The 19,226-nt window shown below is 47.6% G+C and overlaps 1 protein-coding gene across 1 annotated transcript; it reads left to right on the top strand.

The window, feature by feature from the left end:
- Window positions 1-2,920: 2,920 nt before the first annotated feature.
- RCN1 (reticulocalbin 1) lies at window positions 2,921-16,230 on the top strand. The gene is made up of 6 exons (XM_042906418.1): window positions 2,921-3,271; window positions 7,875-8,068; window positions 9,091-9,269; window positions 10,987-11,047; window positions 13,755-13,954; window positions 15,087-16,230. The coding sequence occupies exons 1-6, from the start codon at window positions 3,018-3,020 to the stop codon at window positions 15,192-15,194; spliced, it is 996 nt and encodes a 331-aa protein (XP_042762352.1). The 5' UTR covers window positions 2,921-3,017; the 3' UTR covers window positions 15,195-16,230.
- Window positions 16,231-19,226: the final 2,996 nt, after the last annotated feature.

The raw sequence follows: 19,226 nt of genomic DNA on the forward strand, positions 1-19,226 counted from the left end.
GGGACAAGGGTTGCAAGCTCCCTGGTCTTCAGAGCCACGTGATCAAGAGAGTCCCAGGCCACAGCCACAAAACTCAGGGCACCACATGTGTGTAAAAGCTCCCTTCTGGGAGATTCTGGTGCTCTGGGATGCTTTCATATAGAGAGGTGAACCCCCTTCACTTAAAGTCTGGGTGCAACCAGCCATTCCTGAGCTGGACCCAGAAGCTGATGAGCCTGAGCCCTTGAGCCCTTGAAGAGCAGTTTCTCAGCTCACTCCCAGTCTTGTGGGTCTTGGGATGCTAGCCCCATTGGTTTTCAAAGTTAAATGTTTTGCAGGCTTGTCTCTCAAGTGTATGTTGTAAAACTTGGGATGCCTAATGTGGGGCTCACTGTGGGTGAGCTGTTTTCTTTTGTTGTTGTTGTTGTTGTTGTTGTTGTTTTTTACTTTAAATAAATTGAGTTTTTGAAATGGTAAAGAAAACCTAAACTCCAAATAAATAAGGTCTTTTAACAAGTAGCGGGGGATGGGAAGAATAGTTATTTTGACATTTTAGTTTCCATCAAAAGAAACAGAAAAAGTGTATGCCATCCCAGGGGAAATTATATAAGCTCTTCCGGGTTTACAGCAGTGCTGGAATTCTCTGGTGATTCTCACAGGAGCCAAGATTACCTCTGGAACAATCTAACTATTGGAAAGCACTAGTGTCTGGCAGAAAGCCAACTAGGATAGGGCAAAGGATGTGCTGTCCTCAATCCTGAGAGTCTGGATCAATCCCAGGGGCCCAGCCTGCCTGTGGCAAAGCTGTGAATAAGCAAAGCAAAGACTATCTCCAATCCCCACCCACTTTCCTATTCCCTTCCTAATCCTCCTCCTCTTGATCTTTCTGTGCCTCCTCCCACTTCTGTTTCTCCCCCCTACTCAATTCACATCCTGCTTGTGTGATGAGCACTGAAGGTACAAAGCCACCTACTCAGGGCCCTTGCATTTTAATAAGGAGCTCTTTTACACCCAGAGTAACGTTTCTCTATTGCTAGAAATTCAAGCCTCTGTACCGGCAGTGGGAAATACATCTGGTCTCAAGCACCACACTTCCTGTTCCACGAAAAGTCAGCTCAGGTTTGGTGAGGCACCGAGTACTACATCCCTGCATTTCACTGCGGGCAGATGGGGATGTACAGCATCACCAGGATAATACCTCAAACTCCTCTGCTCTGTGCCCGCTCACACAGAACCTTGTTCTCCCCTCATATATCCACACCCCTGCTGTCTGGCTTAACCCACCTACCTTCAGTCTCTGTTTAGATGTCCCTTTCTCTAGGAGGCTTTCCCCAGTGGATCCCCAAATCTGGGTTCTGTCCCTCTGATGTACCCCCATAATACTGAATGCCTTCCCCCGCAGCACTTATCACACTGATTTGCTACTTGGTAAACCAGTACCCATCACAGCCCTGACATTTAACAGGTGCTTAATTTATTGAATGAATGAATGAATGAATGATCTATTCACAAACCCTGTAGCTGCAGAGACCATGAAGGTCTTATCCTGCATCGTACCCTCATCACCCAGGCCAGTAATTAGGCCATGATGGGCATACAATAATTATTCATTAATTGATTGAAAGAAGTCCTCATAAAAAAGGTACTTGGATCTATGCCAATAATGTCCTGGCATCCTTCTTACAAGAGCAAGAGGCACAGCCCAGTGACCTTTTCTAGACTATCAGGATGGGGAGACAGAACAAGATAAAGGAAATGCTCCAGGAGTACCTCTGTCCAGGGGGCTCCTCTCTTCGACCACAGGCTTAATTTTCTAGGGATGCTGAACCTGAGGCACAAGAGTAGGCCTTCAGACAATCCATGAACATCCTGAAACTTTAATCAAACATTCATGTCAGTAATTATATGCACATTTTCCTGGAAGGAGGCCCTTGGTTTTCAATGAGTCTCAAAAGGCTATGACACAGAGTCATTGCTCTAGACCTGTACCATCCAGTATGACAACCACTGGCCACATGTAGCTATTTAAGTTTGAACATAAATTAAAATTTCAAAACCTTAGTTACACTAGGTACATATCAAGTGTCTTAATACCCACTATTGGACAGCCCAGAGACAGAACATTTTTATGGCTGCAGAAAGTTCTACAGAACTTCTCTATATTGGTAGCATTGCCCAGCATTCAACGTATAGGCAAGATTTGTTTGAATTGCGCAGTGTTTTTGTAAAATGAGTTACCGTGGTTTAGAAATGGAAACATGGACCTCGAAATCCTGATTTGGCGGGGGAGGTAACAGGACTATCTGCCAGGTTGGGGCCTGCACTCCTGGCAGCAGGCATATACAGGACCGCTCAGTTTAGCTGGCCCCTCGTCATATCTACTTGTTGGGCCCTCCCCAACATTTGGGTTTGCGCCCTTGTTTCTAGTGGACCTCAGCCACCCAGGTTTCTTTCCAGCCTCTTGTGTTTGTACCAGACTCCAAGTTTGGGTAAGTGGGGATGAATTTGGTTTAAGAGCGCATCTTGGGGTTGAGGTCTAGGGCTGGGGTTCAGGCGCCCAGCTGGAAGTTGGGGAGCGGCAGCGCCTCGTTCCTTTCAATTCTCCATAACTGGAAGAAGAGAAAGGGAATTTTATCCTGAACATCTGTTGCTTGACAAAGAACTTCCCCGTCTTCCTAGGAGCCCGGAGTCCCCAGCCCAGTACGCCTGGGCCCGCCCCTCGCGACGAGATCGCGGGGAGGGGCCGAGGAGAAACCCGAGCCCCGCGCCCACCGCCCGGGCTGGCGACGTGGCTCGGCCTCCCCGGCCTCCCCCCCTCCCCGCAGCCCGGCGGCCAATGGGCGCGTTAGCCGGGCTGCCCGAAGCTTCCCTGCCCGCGGCCCGGGGCGCGCCCCTTCGCTCTGGCGCGGGGCGGGCCCGTCCCCTCCCCCGCCGCTGCCGCTGCCGCCGCCGCCGCCGCGCTGGGAGCCCCCACTCCCCAGTCGCCGTCCTCGTCGCTCGCTCCGTGCCTCCCCGCGGGCCGCTCTCCCGTCCTGACGATGGCGCGTGGCGGCCGCGACCGCCTCCTGGGGCTCGCCCTGGGGCTGCTGCTGGCGCTGGCGCTGGCGCCCGGGGCGCTGCGGGCCAAACCCACGGTGCGCAAGGAGCGCGTGGTGCGGCCCGACTCGGAGCTGGGCGAGCGGCCGGCCGAGGACAACCAGAGCTTCCAGTACGACCACGAGGCCTTCCTGGGCAAAGAGGACTCCAAGACCTTCGACCAGCTCACCTCGGAGGAGAGCAAGGAGAGGCTGGGGTGAGGCCGCGGTCCGGGCCGCGCTGGGGGGCGTCGCAGGTGCCCGCGGGGACACCCCGGCGGGAGCCACGCGGGACGCGCGCCGCAAAGCAAAGCGAAAGCGAAATCGGGCGCGCGGTCGGAGGGCGGGGTCCGGCGGGTGCTGCGGCGGCCGGGCTCGCGCTGAATTGCCCGCGGGCCGGGGACCAAAGCGTGGGGACAGCCGCCGCGCCCGGGCCGGGGTGGCTTCCCGCGGGGAGGCAGGAACGTGGCAGCGGCAGCGGGAGCCAGGGCGGCGAGGGCCCGCCCCCTCCCCTCGGTTGCATCAGAAGGGAGGGGAGAGTGGGTACAAAAGAAGAGTTTGTGCACAGTGGCCTTTTAGTGACATGAGTTCTTCCCCACCTTCCCAGTTTCCCTCTTCTCCCCCAATTCCCGGGGTGGAGGTTTTGTGACACTGCTAAGAAGGTCTGCAGGATGAACACAAATGGATCAAAGCTGAAGGAGCAGATGAAGGAGAGGGTAGATTCCTGGCGGGTGTTCTTGGGCCGCGGCAGGGGTGTTCTTGCCTTCTGCCTAATAGTAGAGATAGCAGAAGCAGGGATATACAAACCTTGGTGAGAAGATAGGGACATTAGGGGATAGGGAGTGGGAAGTGGGAATGGAAACCGGTCCCCCAGTTTCTCTTTCCAGCAGATGTCTGCGGAGGCACCCAGTCCTTTGGCAACTGAGGGCAAAAAGCTGGAGGGTGTGGTGGCAGATTGTGAATTTCACAGTTGAAGGCAGTTGAATCAGGAACCAAACCTGGAAAACAAAACTTAGGTACATCTCAGTGCACCCTCTCCGGGTCCCCTGGGGACACACTTGGTCATTGTGCAGAGGTATCTGGGAACCCTTCCATAGAGGAATCAGCAGCCATGGCCTGGTCCCAAGTGGAGGCTGGGCGGGGGAGGGTCCCAGTAGCCCTGCCTACTGGGCACCAGGCCTCCTGGAACCTGCTTCCTGGGAGTGGAGGATCTTTCTGTCCTGATACATGAAAAAGAACAGCCATCCCTGTGCTGAAGGGGGCCACCAAAGGCCAATGTGGTTGGTTAAGATATGAGGCTAAATTATACCTATTGTGTGGGTGCACCATCTGCCCGCCCTGATAAAAAGATCTTTGGACTTCAAAGTCACCTCCAAACAATCACCTTTTATTTTGCCGAGAAGTACTTTTCTCTTCTTGTTCAGGACTTCACAATGGGGGCCATTGATGAGTTCAGCCTATTGTATTAGCTTTGAAGCATTTGGAAACTGATTTATTCTGGGACCCTGAGAGGCAGCACTGTCACCTACGAGGAGGAGGGGAGGTTTTGGGATTTGGAGTAGGGAACTCTGCAGTTTGCAGTCCTAACAGCTTCCAGTTTAATGCCTTTACCATGACCATAAGCCTAGTGGTAAGAGCTAGTGCTGGTGAAGTTGCTCTGCATTTGGCCCTGGTAGGGACACCTTAACTTTGTTCATGTATTCATGCAACAAACATTTCCATGGCTATTGTGTGCCAGGCACCGTGTTAGATGCTTGGCAGATACAAAGATAAAATCTTATGCTCTAGGCCTCAAAGTACTTATAATTAAAAGTAGAGGAGGGGAGCCGGGGTGGCTCAGTCGGTTAAGCAGCCGACTTGGGCTCAGGTCATGATCTCGCGCTTCGTGAGTTTCAGCCCCGCGTCGGGCTCTGTGCTGACAGCTTGGAGCCTGGAGCCTGCTTCGGACTCTGTCTCCCTCTCTCTCTGCCCCTCCCCCGCTCACGCTCTGTCTCTCTTTCCTTCAAAAATAAACATTAAAAAAAATTTTTTTAAATAAATAAATAAAAGTAGAGGAGAGAAACACAAGCAGACACTAATGTGTAATTGCTATGATGGCGGCAGGTAAAAACCACAGTGACCACACTCGGGAAAAGGAGCCCCTAGGGCTTCAGGTTGGAGAGCCAGGTTTAGGGGTTTGGGGACGTCACCTGATCAGAGATTGCGGGATGGCTCAGAGGTCGCCAGGTGCACAAGCAGAGGAAGGCATTCCTGAAAACAGCCTGCTTATAAAAGTTTTGAAACCTGTCCTGGGGGATGAAGGCTGTTGGGACAGTAAAGGGACAGGGCAGAAGTGGGAGGTGGGAGGGGACCTAAGAGCAGAGCAGGAAGGATCTCTTTGAGGTAGAGATTAGGTGTTATCCTGTACGTAATCAAAATGTCACCATCCCAAAAACTTGTTAGTAATGTCAGACAGGCAGGAGGACAGAGAACATAACTGAGGCACAGATGGAGAGACCAGGGGCAGGGGAGTGGCCACGAGTGCCTTAACCAGGCACAGCTAGTCCCCAGGGCAGGAGACTGTGAATCCAGGCACGTGGGAAGTAGAACAGTCAGTGCTTGCTCTGGACTTAACGTGGGGTGGGCAAGTGGTCTCTGGGGGGACATCTGGTCTCTGGCCTGAGCTACCAGGGAGGCAGTGGACACACACTCACCTGTAAGGTAAATCCAGGCTAGAAGGTGGGTGGAAGGTTGGGCCGTAATGGAACGTGAAAAGCCACCTTTCTGCCCACAGCTCCTGGTGCAGCAGTCCCCTCTGCCCCGCCCCCCCCCCCCCCCCCCCCCCGCGCCCCCAGGCTTGGGCTGGATCCAGGCAGTCACCACCGGACCTTAGATTCTGAAAATGTGACAGTTCTAGGGCTTCTGGAGACTTGCAGAGCGGAGGCCCACAGGCCACACGCAGTCACAAACATGCTATGAGTTCTTAGAAAAAATGTAAATTACTTGCCCACATTTAAACTGAGCGATTTCACATACAGACACTGATTTCTGGTTTCTCTTGACACCGTGGACTTCTATTCCCATGTGGCATTTATCGTCTGGAGCAGAGATGGGCATCTCCAGGTTGCCCGAGGCTCCACCTGGAGTCTTGGCTCACTTCTTTTTTTTTTTTTTTTTTTAAATTTTTTTTTTTTCAACGTTTTTTATTTATTTTTGGGACAGAGAGAGACAGAGCATGAACAGGGGAGGGGCAGAGAGAGAGGGAGACACAGAATCGGAAACAGGCTCCAGGCTCCGAGCCATCAGCCCAGAGCCTGACGCGGGGCTCGAACTCACAGACCGCGAGATCGTGACCTGATTGGCTCACTTCTGTTACTTCTGTTACCTGCTGGGTGTTCGCTGAGTTCTCCATCCACCTGTGATCTAGATTGCGGCCCTTAGTGAGGCTGGGCACACATTCTCTCCTGTATTCCCCACAACATCCCTTGTAAAGCAGGTGTTCCAATTTATAGTCAGGCAAACTGAGATCCAGAAAGGCTGTGAATCCCTAGAAGGAAGCCTGAGGACACTTGAGGCTTAGTCTGTTAGCTCTGGGACCTGTTAAGATGGCAAATGAGGGGACACAGGAAAGCTGTTCATAGCACTCACACTTTCCTGAGAAAGAGGGAAACGGGCTCCCCAGATTCAGGTAGGAGACAGTAACTTTATACGTACTAATAAATTCCTTCCCCATTTCTAATTAATGAAAGAGTGTCAGTTAGAACTTCTGTTGACAGAAAGTTTTCCCGCTGAGTTGATAGACTGCAGCTCTAAGCAAAGAAATAAATCCCTAAGTATCCTGGCTGACCATATCCCAGGTAAATCGACTACTGGAACTTTCTTGAGCATTGGAAATGGCTTGTGGGTGTCCTTGAAGTTCCCCACAGGGACTGCATCTCTAGCTTGGGACCCTCTGGCCTAGAGATGGACACTGGTGAGTTCCCAGCCTGAAGTTTACTTTGGACCAGGGTTTGGGGGTACCTCAGTAGAGTCCAGCGGGCAGTTGCTGGACCCCGGGCTAGCTGTGGAGCAGGAGACCCCCCCTGGACATAGGCATCTTCACCCAAAGGGCAGGGTGTAGGCTCCTGTAGCTGGCTCAGCTGGTCAGGCTTCTTGAATAGTTTTCATGATGTGAAGGCTCTTTCATCCCTGACGTTTTATGCTTTGGCCAACAAGATCTGGTCTTCTAAGTGTCGAGTATGAGTCCAAAGTGGTGATATTTTAAAAAAGAAGAAGAAGAAGAAGAAAAAGAAAAGAACTCGCTTATCTTCTGGTTTACCTAGAATTTTCCTTTTTTTCAAATTTTATTTTATTTTATTTTATTTTGCATTAGACCTAGTGCCAGAAGACATGGGTTCTTACCCTGTCATACTAAATAGTAGCTGTGTGATCTTGGAAAAGTCGTCTCATTTCTCTCAGCCTCTGTTTCCATCACTGTAACACAAGGGAGTTGGACTGCATCTGGAGAAGACTGTTGGGTTTCATCTCACAATCAACTCTGATCAATTGGTGGTGTCCACCTGCACAGTGCTGTGTTGAGAAGGATTCAGAGGCACGCCTGGGTTTATCAGGACAGAGGGCGTGGTCCGCTGGTAGTCTCTGCCATTGGCAATGGGGGGAGGACGCATATTACCCTCAGAAAAGATGAACTTTAAGATCCTTTCCAGCACAACTGGATCATTGCTTTTATTTCACTTGCTTATGCATTTTAGATTCTGTGGTGTTTGATCTTTTTCTGGATCAGGATCACACAAGCCTTGATAATAGCCTTGTGGGTTGTTTTTTTTTTTTTTTAAACTACAGGAAGATTGTTGACCGAATTGACAGTGATGGGGATGGCTTTGTTACTACTGAGGAGCTGAAAACTTGGATCAAGCGAGTGCAGAGAAGATACATCTACGATAATGTCGCTAAAGTCTGGAAGGATTATGATCGGGACAAAGATGATAAAATTTCCTGGGAAGAATACAAACAAGCCACCTATGGTTACTACCTAGGTAAGAGGTGCTGCCTGAGCATTTGCACAGCTGGGGCCCATATAACAAGCTCCTTGCGGGAGCCTCTCCTCTCTCAACACATCTACTGCCTCCGGGAGATGTCACAACCCCCTAAGTAGAGCCTGCTTGTATAACATCCTCCTCTGCTTACTAAGAATGTACAGAGCTCCTTACCCTGAGTGAAGCTGTGGGTGGTGAGTAGCGGGAGGGGTCCCAGGTCCAATAAAAAGTGACTTAGGTTGCTGCCCAATCTGAGCTTACAATCTCAGAGGCACAAAGAACAAAGAGAACAGAGCAGAGATGAAGTGTGCCTGTGCTACAGTCTCAAAATGCTGCCAAGTTTCAGACAGCAAGGACCGAGTGAGCTGAAGCAGTCAGGGAAGGTTTCCTGGTGGAGGGTGGTCTGGGAGCTGGGCCTTGAAAAATGGATATATATTTGGAGAGATAGAGGCAAATGGGGAAGGTGGGTCCATTGGAGGAGCAAAGGTGCAGCAGTGAATTCAGCAGTGGGTAGGGTTTGGATGTAAGACATGCTTGTTTGTGAAGGTAGAGGAATGTGTGCAAAGCGTAGAGTGCAGCCCCACTGGGTACGTGGTAGAGAGAGCTAGGAGATAAGTCTGAGGAGAGCTGGTGGAGCACACACTCGTGGTTACATTAAGGGAGATTATGAAGGCCAGACAGAAACGTCTAGACAGAATGTTGCAGGTACTAGGGAGCCTGTGCGTGTTCTAGGTCAAAGAATGATATTATGAAAGCAGAGTTCTGCGAAGAAAAGTAGGACATTAGTATGGCCTCAAGCCAGCACTCCTAACCACTTGCTATAATGCCCCCAATAAGCCGTTGGGGCCTGGATTATAGGAGGGATGAAGGGACAGATGCTAAAGGTAAAATGCTTCAAAGAACTCAATTGGTCAGGACCTTTTTTGTCCTGTGTGTACCATTTGGGCATGAAGGATGACTGATCTGGAAGGAAATGCTTTCCTTAGCAGCCCAGTTTAAATGTTTCTGCACACATCTTGCAGGAAACCCTGAAGAGTTTCAAGATCCTTTAGATCATAACACCTTTAAAAAGATGCTGCCACGTGATGAGAGAAGGTTCAAGGCTGCAGACCTCGATGGTGACCAGATAGCCACTCGGGAGGAGTTCACCGCCTTTTTGCACCCTGAGGAGTTTGAGCATATGAAGGAAATTGTGGTTTTGGTAAGATAAAGAGCCCGGACTGGGAAAAGACCAGAGCGAAATCTGAACCAAAGTCTTGTCCCTTCTTCTAAAGAAAGAGCATTCTTCATTCAACCTGCGGGGAATTGGAGAAGAACTCTGAAGTAGAATACAATGGAATACTTGTCTACCACTGTGAGTCAGGGCAGGCTAGCTGCTGTAACAAACAGCCCCAATCCTAGCCATGTAAAACAGAGCTTATTTTTGCTTATACCAAAAGTCCAGTGCAGATGGCCTGAGTCAGGTGGGTCTTCCGGGCACTTCTCCAAGTACTTTCAGGCTGCTTACATCTTACACTCTGCCATCTTGTGGCTTCAAGGTCATCCTGGCAACAACCAGCTGGGAGACAAAGGAAAAGATAGGGAATGAGGAGAAGGCAACAGTCTACCCTTACTGTTCTGGCCAGGAAAGGAATCATCTTCCCTTTTACCTTCCACGGACTGCTTCTAGATATGACAAGGCAGGGAAATACAGATGTGTGCCCAAAAAGAGCAGAAGGGTTTTGTGAGCAACAAGCTAGTCTCTGTCCATTTTGCACCCTTGAAGGAACTGGGAAAAGACTCTGAAATGGAATGCATGATTGTTAAGACACATAGAAACTTAAAACTGTAGCTGGAAGGACACTCCTCTTCGGGTTGGGTCTTTGGAGGATGAATGAGTCTGACCCTAGGCTTTGAGAGATGCTTATAAGGCCTCTGAGTGTAGTTGCTTTCCATAGTGGCTGGCAGGGTCCCAAATGTCTTCATTTGCCATGACAGTAAAATAAATGCCATCATCTCTTTCCTGGGCAGATATGCCAGGCCAGTTCTGACTGCTTTGATGCTGGGAAACAAGTGGCTAAAGTTTTTGTTCATAATCAGCTCTGGACTATATTTTAGTTTTCCAGCTGGTAGATGGGATCCACTCTTGCTTTATTCTTCCTTCTCATGACCACCAAGACACTAAGGACTGGGCAGTGGCTCTAAGAAACATTTCTTTTTACCACCCAACATCCATTTAGCCACACCTAACTTGCCAGAGGCAGATGAAGATTAGGGAATTGTCCACAAGAAGATTATGTGCCTCTGGATTGACGCTCTGCTCTTGGGTGGCTATTTTCTTTAACCCAGGATATGCCTGTGAGTTGCTGTGACAATGGACAGTAAATTCATTTAATTACTCACCCTAGCAATAAACCTAATTAAGAAGTCTAATGGACTAAACATAGAACATATACATTCAAAAGTCAGATACACTTTTATTTTTTAGTTGCTCACTGTTTCGTATTTTTATGACACCAACCCAGCCTTCATAGTCCAGTTAGCACTGGAATCTATTTTTTTGTGATTGTCTAGGCTGGTGGTTCCCGAGCTGGGTTCCTCACAGGTACCGCTGAGGGATAATTTGGCTGGATGATGGAGGTAGTTGGCTTGGCATGGCTTCTTGATAAAATCAGAGTCCCTCTGGGCTTATACGTACATTTTCATGTGAAGAGAGTGTTGTGCTGTTACAATTATGGGATGGGGGAGGAGGAACCAAAGCCACTGCCTATTGTTTTACAGATAAGAAACTTAACACCTGGGGAGGAAAAGAGATGAGCCAAAAGTTTCCAAGCATTTTCGGCCAGAAAAGCCAGAGAAAGGAGGACAGTAGGTAGAATTCTCAGACTTTCGTAGAGCACATAGCCATCTTGCATTCTCTGTTCCCCTCTACTTCCTAGGAAACTCTGGAGGACATCGACAAGAATGGGGATGGGTTTCTGGATCAGGACGAGTATATTGGTGAGTGTGGCCTGGGGTCTTGTTCTTCTGTCCCAACTGGGCAACATTCTTCCACCTACATGTCTAGCTGCTTTGGTCAGACGTCTCTTTTAGCAACAGCTGCAAGCCTGAAGTTGCCATTGTTGTGCCTTCCCACTGGGGAGGGCCTTGTCATACCAGTCCCTAGTGGTACAATCTCAGGGAGGCATTTATGAGACTTCACACAGCGGCCAAGAGCGGGCCCACGGCTCTGAGAGGTGCCCTCCTCCACACTGTGTAGTTTTACCTTTGCAGAGTGAACGTGGGGATCCGACAGATTTACAGTTAGGCTAGAGCAGACTGACCCTGAAGGACCCTGAAGTCACACTGTGGGTCAGTCTGTGGGATCTAAAAGCACTAAGTAGATGGAGCTGTGTTGAACACCCAGGCATCTGCAGAAAGGTGCCCCTTCTTAAAGAGGTACATCCTTTTACGGAGCGCACGGTTGCCCCTTGATTAGCCATTGTGTGCCTCTGGGTTTTGATCCTTTGATTGGGAGTACCGAACCTAGCATTTTGTTCTGATGGGCTCCCCTTCAAGCATCAGGAAGTGTGTTGTCAGGGGCCCAAGCACTGGTGGAGTGGGGCTCTGATTAATGCCCCCGGGTCAGAAGTCACCTGGCTGGCTAGAGCCCTCCCGAGCAGCCTGTAGGTCTCCAGGCATAAAGGACTGGGGCAGGCAACATGGCAGCTTCCACTCGACCCTTGTCACTGCCACTTCAGGGCTCTGCTACTTGGTTCCAACAGCAGGCTGCCTTGTGGTGGTGGCTCTTCTCCCGAGTGTCAATAAAGTAAAGGCTGGAAAATCATTTGAGGGATGGGATGCATATCATTTTTGTACTCCTATTTAATAGAGGCAGTTAATTATCTTTCAGCATAAAACAGGAGCCCGAGTCACCATCAGTCTCTAGTCTGTGGTTGTATCACTTTGCCACCCCAGGCACAGGAACAAGTGCCTTCGGTAATGGAGAGCAAAGTTTCTTCTAATCATTAGAAATTATATCTGATCTGCAGGACCGAACGCCGTTCTTCGTCGGCCTGTGGTAACAGACAGGTGGCTCTCACTACAGTAATTAAAGTGATCTCGGTGGCTCTACCTTTGTGGGATGACACATGCTGACAGGCTACTCGTCCGTACAAGCCGCAGAGCCGTCCTCCGGCCCGGTGCATGCGCGAGGGACAGTTCAGAGCTGCGGACGCCTCACCTTGACAGTGGTGATGGAATTAGACAGAAAAGGCTGACGGATTGAAACAAGCAATGTAGCACTTTTGATTAAAAGTGTGTGCTCTTCCTGGCCCTCCTGAACTCTGCATTGAAACGGTGCAAAGTCAGGGGCAAAACTCCCAGTGGCTTTGCCTAAAAGAAACATTCCGTTCTTCACACTGGGCAGGGAGGGAGGTGGGGGGCATTGTGCTGGAAAATCCAGTTCTGAGCAGCTCGCAGTCAGAGAGGCCTGACGTGTGGACTTGTCCTGCAAGTGACTTCATTGATGGAGAAGCCTTCTTTTCAGGTGGGAGGGAGTGGAAAACCGGTGGTGATGTGGTGCACTGGGAACAACAGCACTGCACTTGGGAGCCCTGGCTTCTCCACTTACTAGCTGTGTGACCCAGTGGGAGTCACGTAATCATGAGAAGCCTCAGCTTCCTCATCCATAAAATGGGAATACATAGCACCCAGGCTTGTAGGATTAGACGATGCCCAAGTTAGCTAATAAATGTGACAGGTCTTTCTCAAAAACAGTCTGCAGATTTCCAGTGTGGGTCCAATGTGTGCTGAAACAAGAGTCTTCCTTCTCTTTTCCCTTGATTCACTACCTGCTCTCTCTACCTCCTGACATTTCCAACTTGGGTTTCCATTAAAGAGAAAACTGCCCACAGAGTAGCTGTGTTGTCCAAGAAGATCTAGTGACTTAGCAAACAATGCATATGAACATTGCCTTCTTTTTTCTTTCCCTGCCATTTTGTATAATAAGAATAATAATCCATCGTATATAATTGTTATAAGGGTGAAATAAAATGATCTATGCAAAAGCCCCTTGGGAATGATGTCAGCAACGATAGGAGTAAGCGGTAAAGGCCATGGGTTGGAAGCAGAGTGCTCCTGCTCCTACATTGTCTTGAGCTCATGCTAGCTGTGGGTCCTTGGAGTAAGGCTGTGCCTCAGTGTTTTCATCTATAAAGTGGGAATAATAACAATACCTACTTCATAAGATTGTTAAGAAAATTAAATGAAAAAAGTGTATGTAAAATATTTTTTGTATAATACCTGGACTGTAGAAAGTGCTTGATGTTGGTTCTTATTGGTTTTTCACTTAGATAGTGCCAATTTGGGTTGTAGAGTGTATTTATAGAGAGTATCCTATGTAATCTTCATAGTAACTCTGTGGTTTTTAAATATTACCTCCATGTTATAGACAATTTAGGACTCAGTCACTGAATTAAGTAACTTAATCCCAGTCACTGAACTCACTGGATTCATCTTCTGATTCCTAAACTCAGTTCTTTCTATTCTGCCAAGCAGCTTTCATAGTGGATAAATCATTCTGTCATTATCCCCAAGAAACTGCCCACGAGACTTCTGGGTTAGGTCTCTTGATTGGTCATCATCCTTCCAAAAACTCAGGAGGTCAGGTTTTCCTTGACTTACCTTCCCACTTGTCCTCGTAACTAAGAACAACCTTCCCTTCTAGCGGATATGTTTTCCCACGAGGAGAACGGCCCTGAGCCTGACTGGGTTGTGTCAGAACGGGAGCAGTTTAATGAGTTCCGGGATCTGAACAAGGATGGGAAGTTGGACAAAGATGAGATTCGCCACTGGATCCTCCCTCAGGACTATGACCATGCTCAGGCCGAGGCCAGGCACCTGGTGTATGAGTCAGACAAAAACAAGGTATTTCAAGTTGTTCTGGAATCGTTCCTTGAAGGGAGACAGTTTACATAAGATTGGTTCTGTTTGCTTCTTTAGTGATAGCATTTGGCCCGTGGCCCATGCAGCCGTGTCATTCTTGACCTACATTACAGACTTGTAAACTTTAGCCAGACTTTGATTTTTAAAAATTTTTTTTTAATGTTTATTTATTTTTGAGAGAGAGAGAGAGAGAGAGAGAGAGTGAGTGGGGGAGGAGCAGAGAGAGAGGGAGACACAGAATCCAAAGCAGACTCCAGGCTCCAAGCTGTCAGCACAGAGCCGGACGCAGGGCTCAAACTAAGGAACTGTGAGATCAGTGACCTGAGCCAAAGTCAGACGCTTAACTGACTGAGCCACCCAGGCGCCCCTAGCCAAGACCTTGGTAACCCACGGTGAACTCAATTGGCCCAGACATTCCTGGATAGTCTGCTATGGACCACACACTTAATTCACTGCCATCTCCTAGGACTGCAGAACCAGTAACTTTGTTTGCTGTGGGCAGGGCAGGGATTTAAGAGATATACCCTGAGTTGCCCTAGGACAGGTTTGTTCATTCAGCCAGTCACTCAGCAGATAATTTATCAAACATCTGTCATTTATCAGACGCAAGGATGCCATCCCATTACATCCCAGGCATCTTCAAGCATGCGCTTACTGCTGGCTCTGATGCCCAGCACTTCAATACCTGTTGATAAATATCCAAGTAAACAAACAAGATTTAGAAAGAAGTCCTGTGTCTTCCAGTTGGATCACTGTTGCAAGTTCTTGGGACGCAGTAGAGTTTTGCAGTCAGGCTATAAAAGGGGAATGGAATTCTTTGCGGCCCGTTTGGGGAATGTCAGCACTGTGTGTAGACATAACTGGGTTCTAGCTTCTGAATTCCTCGAGGACTTGCCTGATGTATTTTAGCACAGCTTTTAAGCCAGGGGGCTGTTCCGGTTTAGTTTTTGCAGGGCAGTGTGACAGTGACTGCTGGAGGTACCTAGCAGCTTCTTCATTATGACCTGTAATATTTTAGATGTTGAAAACCCATGAAATAACATGAGCTTCATGCTGAACTATTACTCAGAGTTACCAGAGCTGCTGTGACAGAGGTCTTTCCTCTCTCTTGCAGGATGAAAAGCTAACTAAAGAGGAGATATTAGACAACTGGAACATGTTTGTCGGAAGCCAAGCTACCAATTATGGGGAAGATCTCACAAAAAATCATGATGAACTTTGATACATAACAGCAGACTATGGGAGGCTTTCTTTTCATGTCTGGGATGGTTGCTACAGTTGTCTCATTTACAAAAAAAGCAAATTTATAACCTCAGATTGGGGTTAAAATTGTTTTTCACTCAGTATTTACTGGAAAATCATTATTGCTATTCTTTCAGTGAGACTTCTCTCCAAACACATTAAAACCTGGGTAAATTGCTATGGGGATACTTGCTAAAACATGATTTTTTAGCTTTTTCCATTAAACGTAGACTAAAGGGGAAGAAAATTTGAAAGAGCCCCTATATTCAGAAGTTGGGTGGGTTAGGGGCAATATATGAAGCGACTGCTATGTTATTTTAACCGCACGTTTTTTGCATTTGCCACTGTTGAACGGCTGATGAGAGAAAGTTATGATGAAACTACAGTGGTGTCCTCCTGTGTAGGCTTATTTCAGAGCACGTCTAATATTCCAGATTCTTCCTTCTTGACTTTGTACTCTGAGCTGTCACTGTAAATGGTATATAAAACCTCCGTGCATTTTTCTGCACGGACCTGCTAATGTGCACAACAAATCCCTATCTTTGTGCTTTTTGTTTTTACATTAAGAAGCAATCAAGAAAGATAATGTGAAAAAGAAAGGAATTTTAGAGGTAGGGAAAACATGAATGCCAGGCATTCAAAGAGCTATAGGAAAATGATAAACACTTTATTTTACTTGAGAACATTTTCTTGACATGTAAATGAGGTAGGTCTGATCTTTGAAAAATGAATAGAAATACCATCCATTTCCTCGCTGATCACCAGTAGGAATGAGGCTGTGGGGTCCTGGGGAAGCGCAGCGCGTGGAGCTCGAGCTCTGGAACCCACGCCGTCTGGTCCCCGTGAAGCTGCGACCCTTGGATCTGCCCCCCGGGACTATACACCGTGGAATGAGGACACGATGATGTTCCAGGCCATTGGCTGAACTGGTAGAAACAACTTTTACAGGTTGACATTTCACCTTGTAAGTAGCAAGTGAACAAAATAAAGGATCCCGCTGAGGATTTTCTACTGTGTCTGTGGTGTTTGACCTCACATGTTCTATTTGTGACATTCTTATTCATATTGAATTAACAGTGGGATGGGATTACATGAGGAAGATTATAAAGGTTCTGGGTTTTAATCCGATTGCTACAATGTTTGGCATATACTCATTATTTAATCAGTCCGTACGTCTTTCTCTGGTCGTAAGGGCATCTGCAAGTCATTATAAGTGTTAGGTCTCTCTGAGGTTACAAGGCTCTACAGGGTCCGGTTCCTTCCTGTCTCAGCATCTCCCTACCACTCTCCCCTGCACCTCCCATAATCAGCACCACTCACTTCCTGGTCTTTGCACACACCAAATTAATTCCCAGGTTAGGCCCTTTATACTTGCCCCCTCGCCCTCAGATTCAGAACACCCCTCTCCCATGTCCTCAGGGAATTCAGCTGGTACATCCTAAATGGGGCCTTCCAGACTCCATCATTTATGGTGGTCACGTCTGAGTCCCTGTTTATATTTTGTCTCATTTGCCCATCTTATTTTCTTCTCGGTACATGTTACCATTTATGCCATTGTTTCCTAGGGTTGATGTACAAATGCCCACAAAGAGGGAGGCTTACAACAACAGAAACTTAGTTTCTCACAGTTCCAGAGGCCGGAGTCTGAAATGAAGGTGTCAGCAGGGCCATGCTCCCTCGAGGGGATATAGGGCAGAATCCTTCCTTGCTGCTTCCAGAGTCTAGTGGCCCCACATGTTCCTTGGTTATGGCTGTATCACTCCAGTCTCTGCCTCCCATTTTATGGCCTTTTCTTCCTCTCTGTGTCTCTTCTGTGTGACTTGGAAAGTCACTTGTCGTTGGATTTAGTGACCACCTTGATAATCCAGGATGATCTTCTCTCAAGATCCTTCCTTACATCCGCAAAGACCCATTTTCCCAAGGAAGATCACATTCACAGGTTCCGGGGGTTAGGAGGTAGACATAGCTTTTGGGGGGCCGCCTTCAGCCAACTGCACCATTTGATATGTTCTTGTTTGTACACCGTCTGTCTTCCGTGCGCTAGAATGTGAGAGCAATGGTCCGGTCCATCTTAGTTGCTGAATGAATGAGAGGTAGTTGGCTTTCGTCAAAGAGGATATTCTTCAGGGGGAAAAAAATTGTGTAAATTATTTAAAAATTAGCTAACATTTGCTGAATGAGAAGTTCAGTAATTCGCCTGACTCCACTAAGTGGCAGGGCTAGAACTCAGATCCAGGTGTTCCTGGCTGCAAAATCTCCACTGGTGAGTGCTAAGTTTTACTGCTCCAACCTTTGATTCTGATATATGTTCCCTTTATTTCTTCGCTCACCCACGGTGTATGATTATATGGTCAGGAAATGAGAATAACTCCTCTTAGCCAGAAATAAGCGGACACCTTTTTTTTTAAAGCAATGAAAACCTGTCTTTTGAAAAATGAGAAAATAATATCTTGTAACCTAATTAGAAGCATAACACTTGTAAAAGGTGCTAACATTATTTTTCCCCCAAAAGGGAATACTGGTTGATTTATTAAGTTATGCATAGTAAAATGTTAAATATATTTTGAGCACTAAATTTTTCCTTTCAAGTCAGTGCACATAAGAAGAGAACCCTCACAGAGACTAGTGCTTCTGGGGCTGAATTTAACACTATTTAAGGAAAGAAAACCTTAGCTAGGGGACATAACTGTTAACATGGTGATTTGTAAAGCCTTAGATTTCTAATAGGGTCTGACTGTTTCAAGGAAAACATATTTTGTTTCTAGGTAATATTTCAAGTCGGATTATGGACAAATGCTACAAAATTGATCTGTAATGGGAAATACTGTAATGTCACAAAGCATTATTTATATGCTTAATGTGACTGAAAGCATTAATTGCTAGGAGCCAAAATCTGTCCAAGCAAAACATGAACACACATTTTGTACCTCTTGTCTCTTATGTAGGTTTTTGAATGAATTCGAGTGTAACAAAAATGTGGTTAGAGCAGCAACATCTGAAGGTTTTCTTCACCTGCTTGGATTATTGTAGTTGTTTCTTGTTAGCAAAGGCATGAATCGCATCTGCTTAGAGGTGCCCAGCAAATCATAGCTGCATGGCTACCTGTTAGCCACCCAGGCAAAAACATCTTGTGGAGTTAAGTGGTGAATGGCCGACTGGATGTTTTTAAGTCTTTCTAGACGGATTTTGTTACCTTTATGATAAAATCCGGCTTCCTCCAAGTATACACAGCTAAGATTTGCCTCTCTCTGGAGTCTTAAAACAAGTTCTAGTGCTAGAATTTCCCACTAAAAACCAGTGAGGGCGGTAATGTTCGCTGCTTTGGCTCAAACTAGGTATTAAAAATTTGAGCCGTGGAAAGACTTTCATTAGAACTTATCAACTCCTGGATTTACACTAACGTGGAGCTATTTCCACAGAACCTATGTGCACTCTCAATTCTGGTCAGTTCCAGAGTCCGAGGCTGGCTAAACACACCCTAGGAATGATGCATCCCACCATCCCATGTGTTTTCAGTACCTCTGTCATTTTTCTCCCATAAAATGGAAAACAGCGTGCAAGTCCCCACGGAGGCACAGGAAAGAACGGGAGTGTGAGGGCTGGCTACTCTCCTATCTTGGAGGTGCTTGTATAGCGGAAGCACATAAGCATTTCTTTTCTCCTACACTAATAGCTGTGTGCCAGCCACTGTGTCAAGTTCTTACATACATTTCTCCTGGAACCCTCGCAACAACCTGTGAGGCTGGTACTTGTAAGAAAGAGGGATAAGCCTCGTTATGCTGCGGTTAACAAACAACCCTGCCGTCTCAGCGGCTTAAAGCAACACAGGTTTAATTGTTTCTTTTGCAAAGTCCACTCTAGGCCAATGGTGCACGGCGGCTGTGGTGTGGGGGCACCGCAGTGTGAGAGTCAAACACAGGCAAGCAAACGTGGTGACTCCTGACAGTACCCCAGGTCAGATCACGTTCTTCTAGAAGTGGCAGAGCCAGGATACACATCCAGGCTTCTCTAA

Source organism: Panthera leo, chromosome D1 (genome assembly GCF_018350215.1).
Source record: "Panthera leo isolate Ple1 chromosome D1, P.leo_Ple1_pat1.1, whole genome shotgun sequence".
NCBI lineage: Eukaryota > Metazoa > Chordata > Mammalia > Carnivora > Felidae > Panthera > Panthera leo.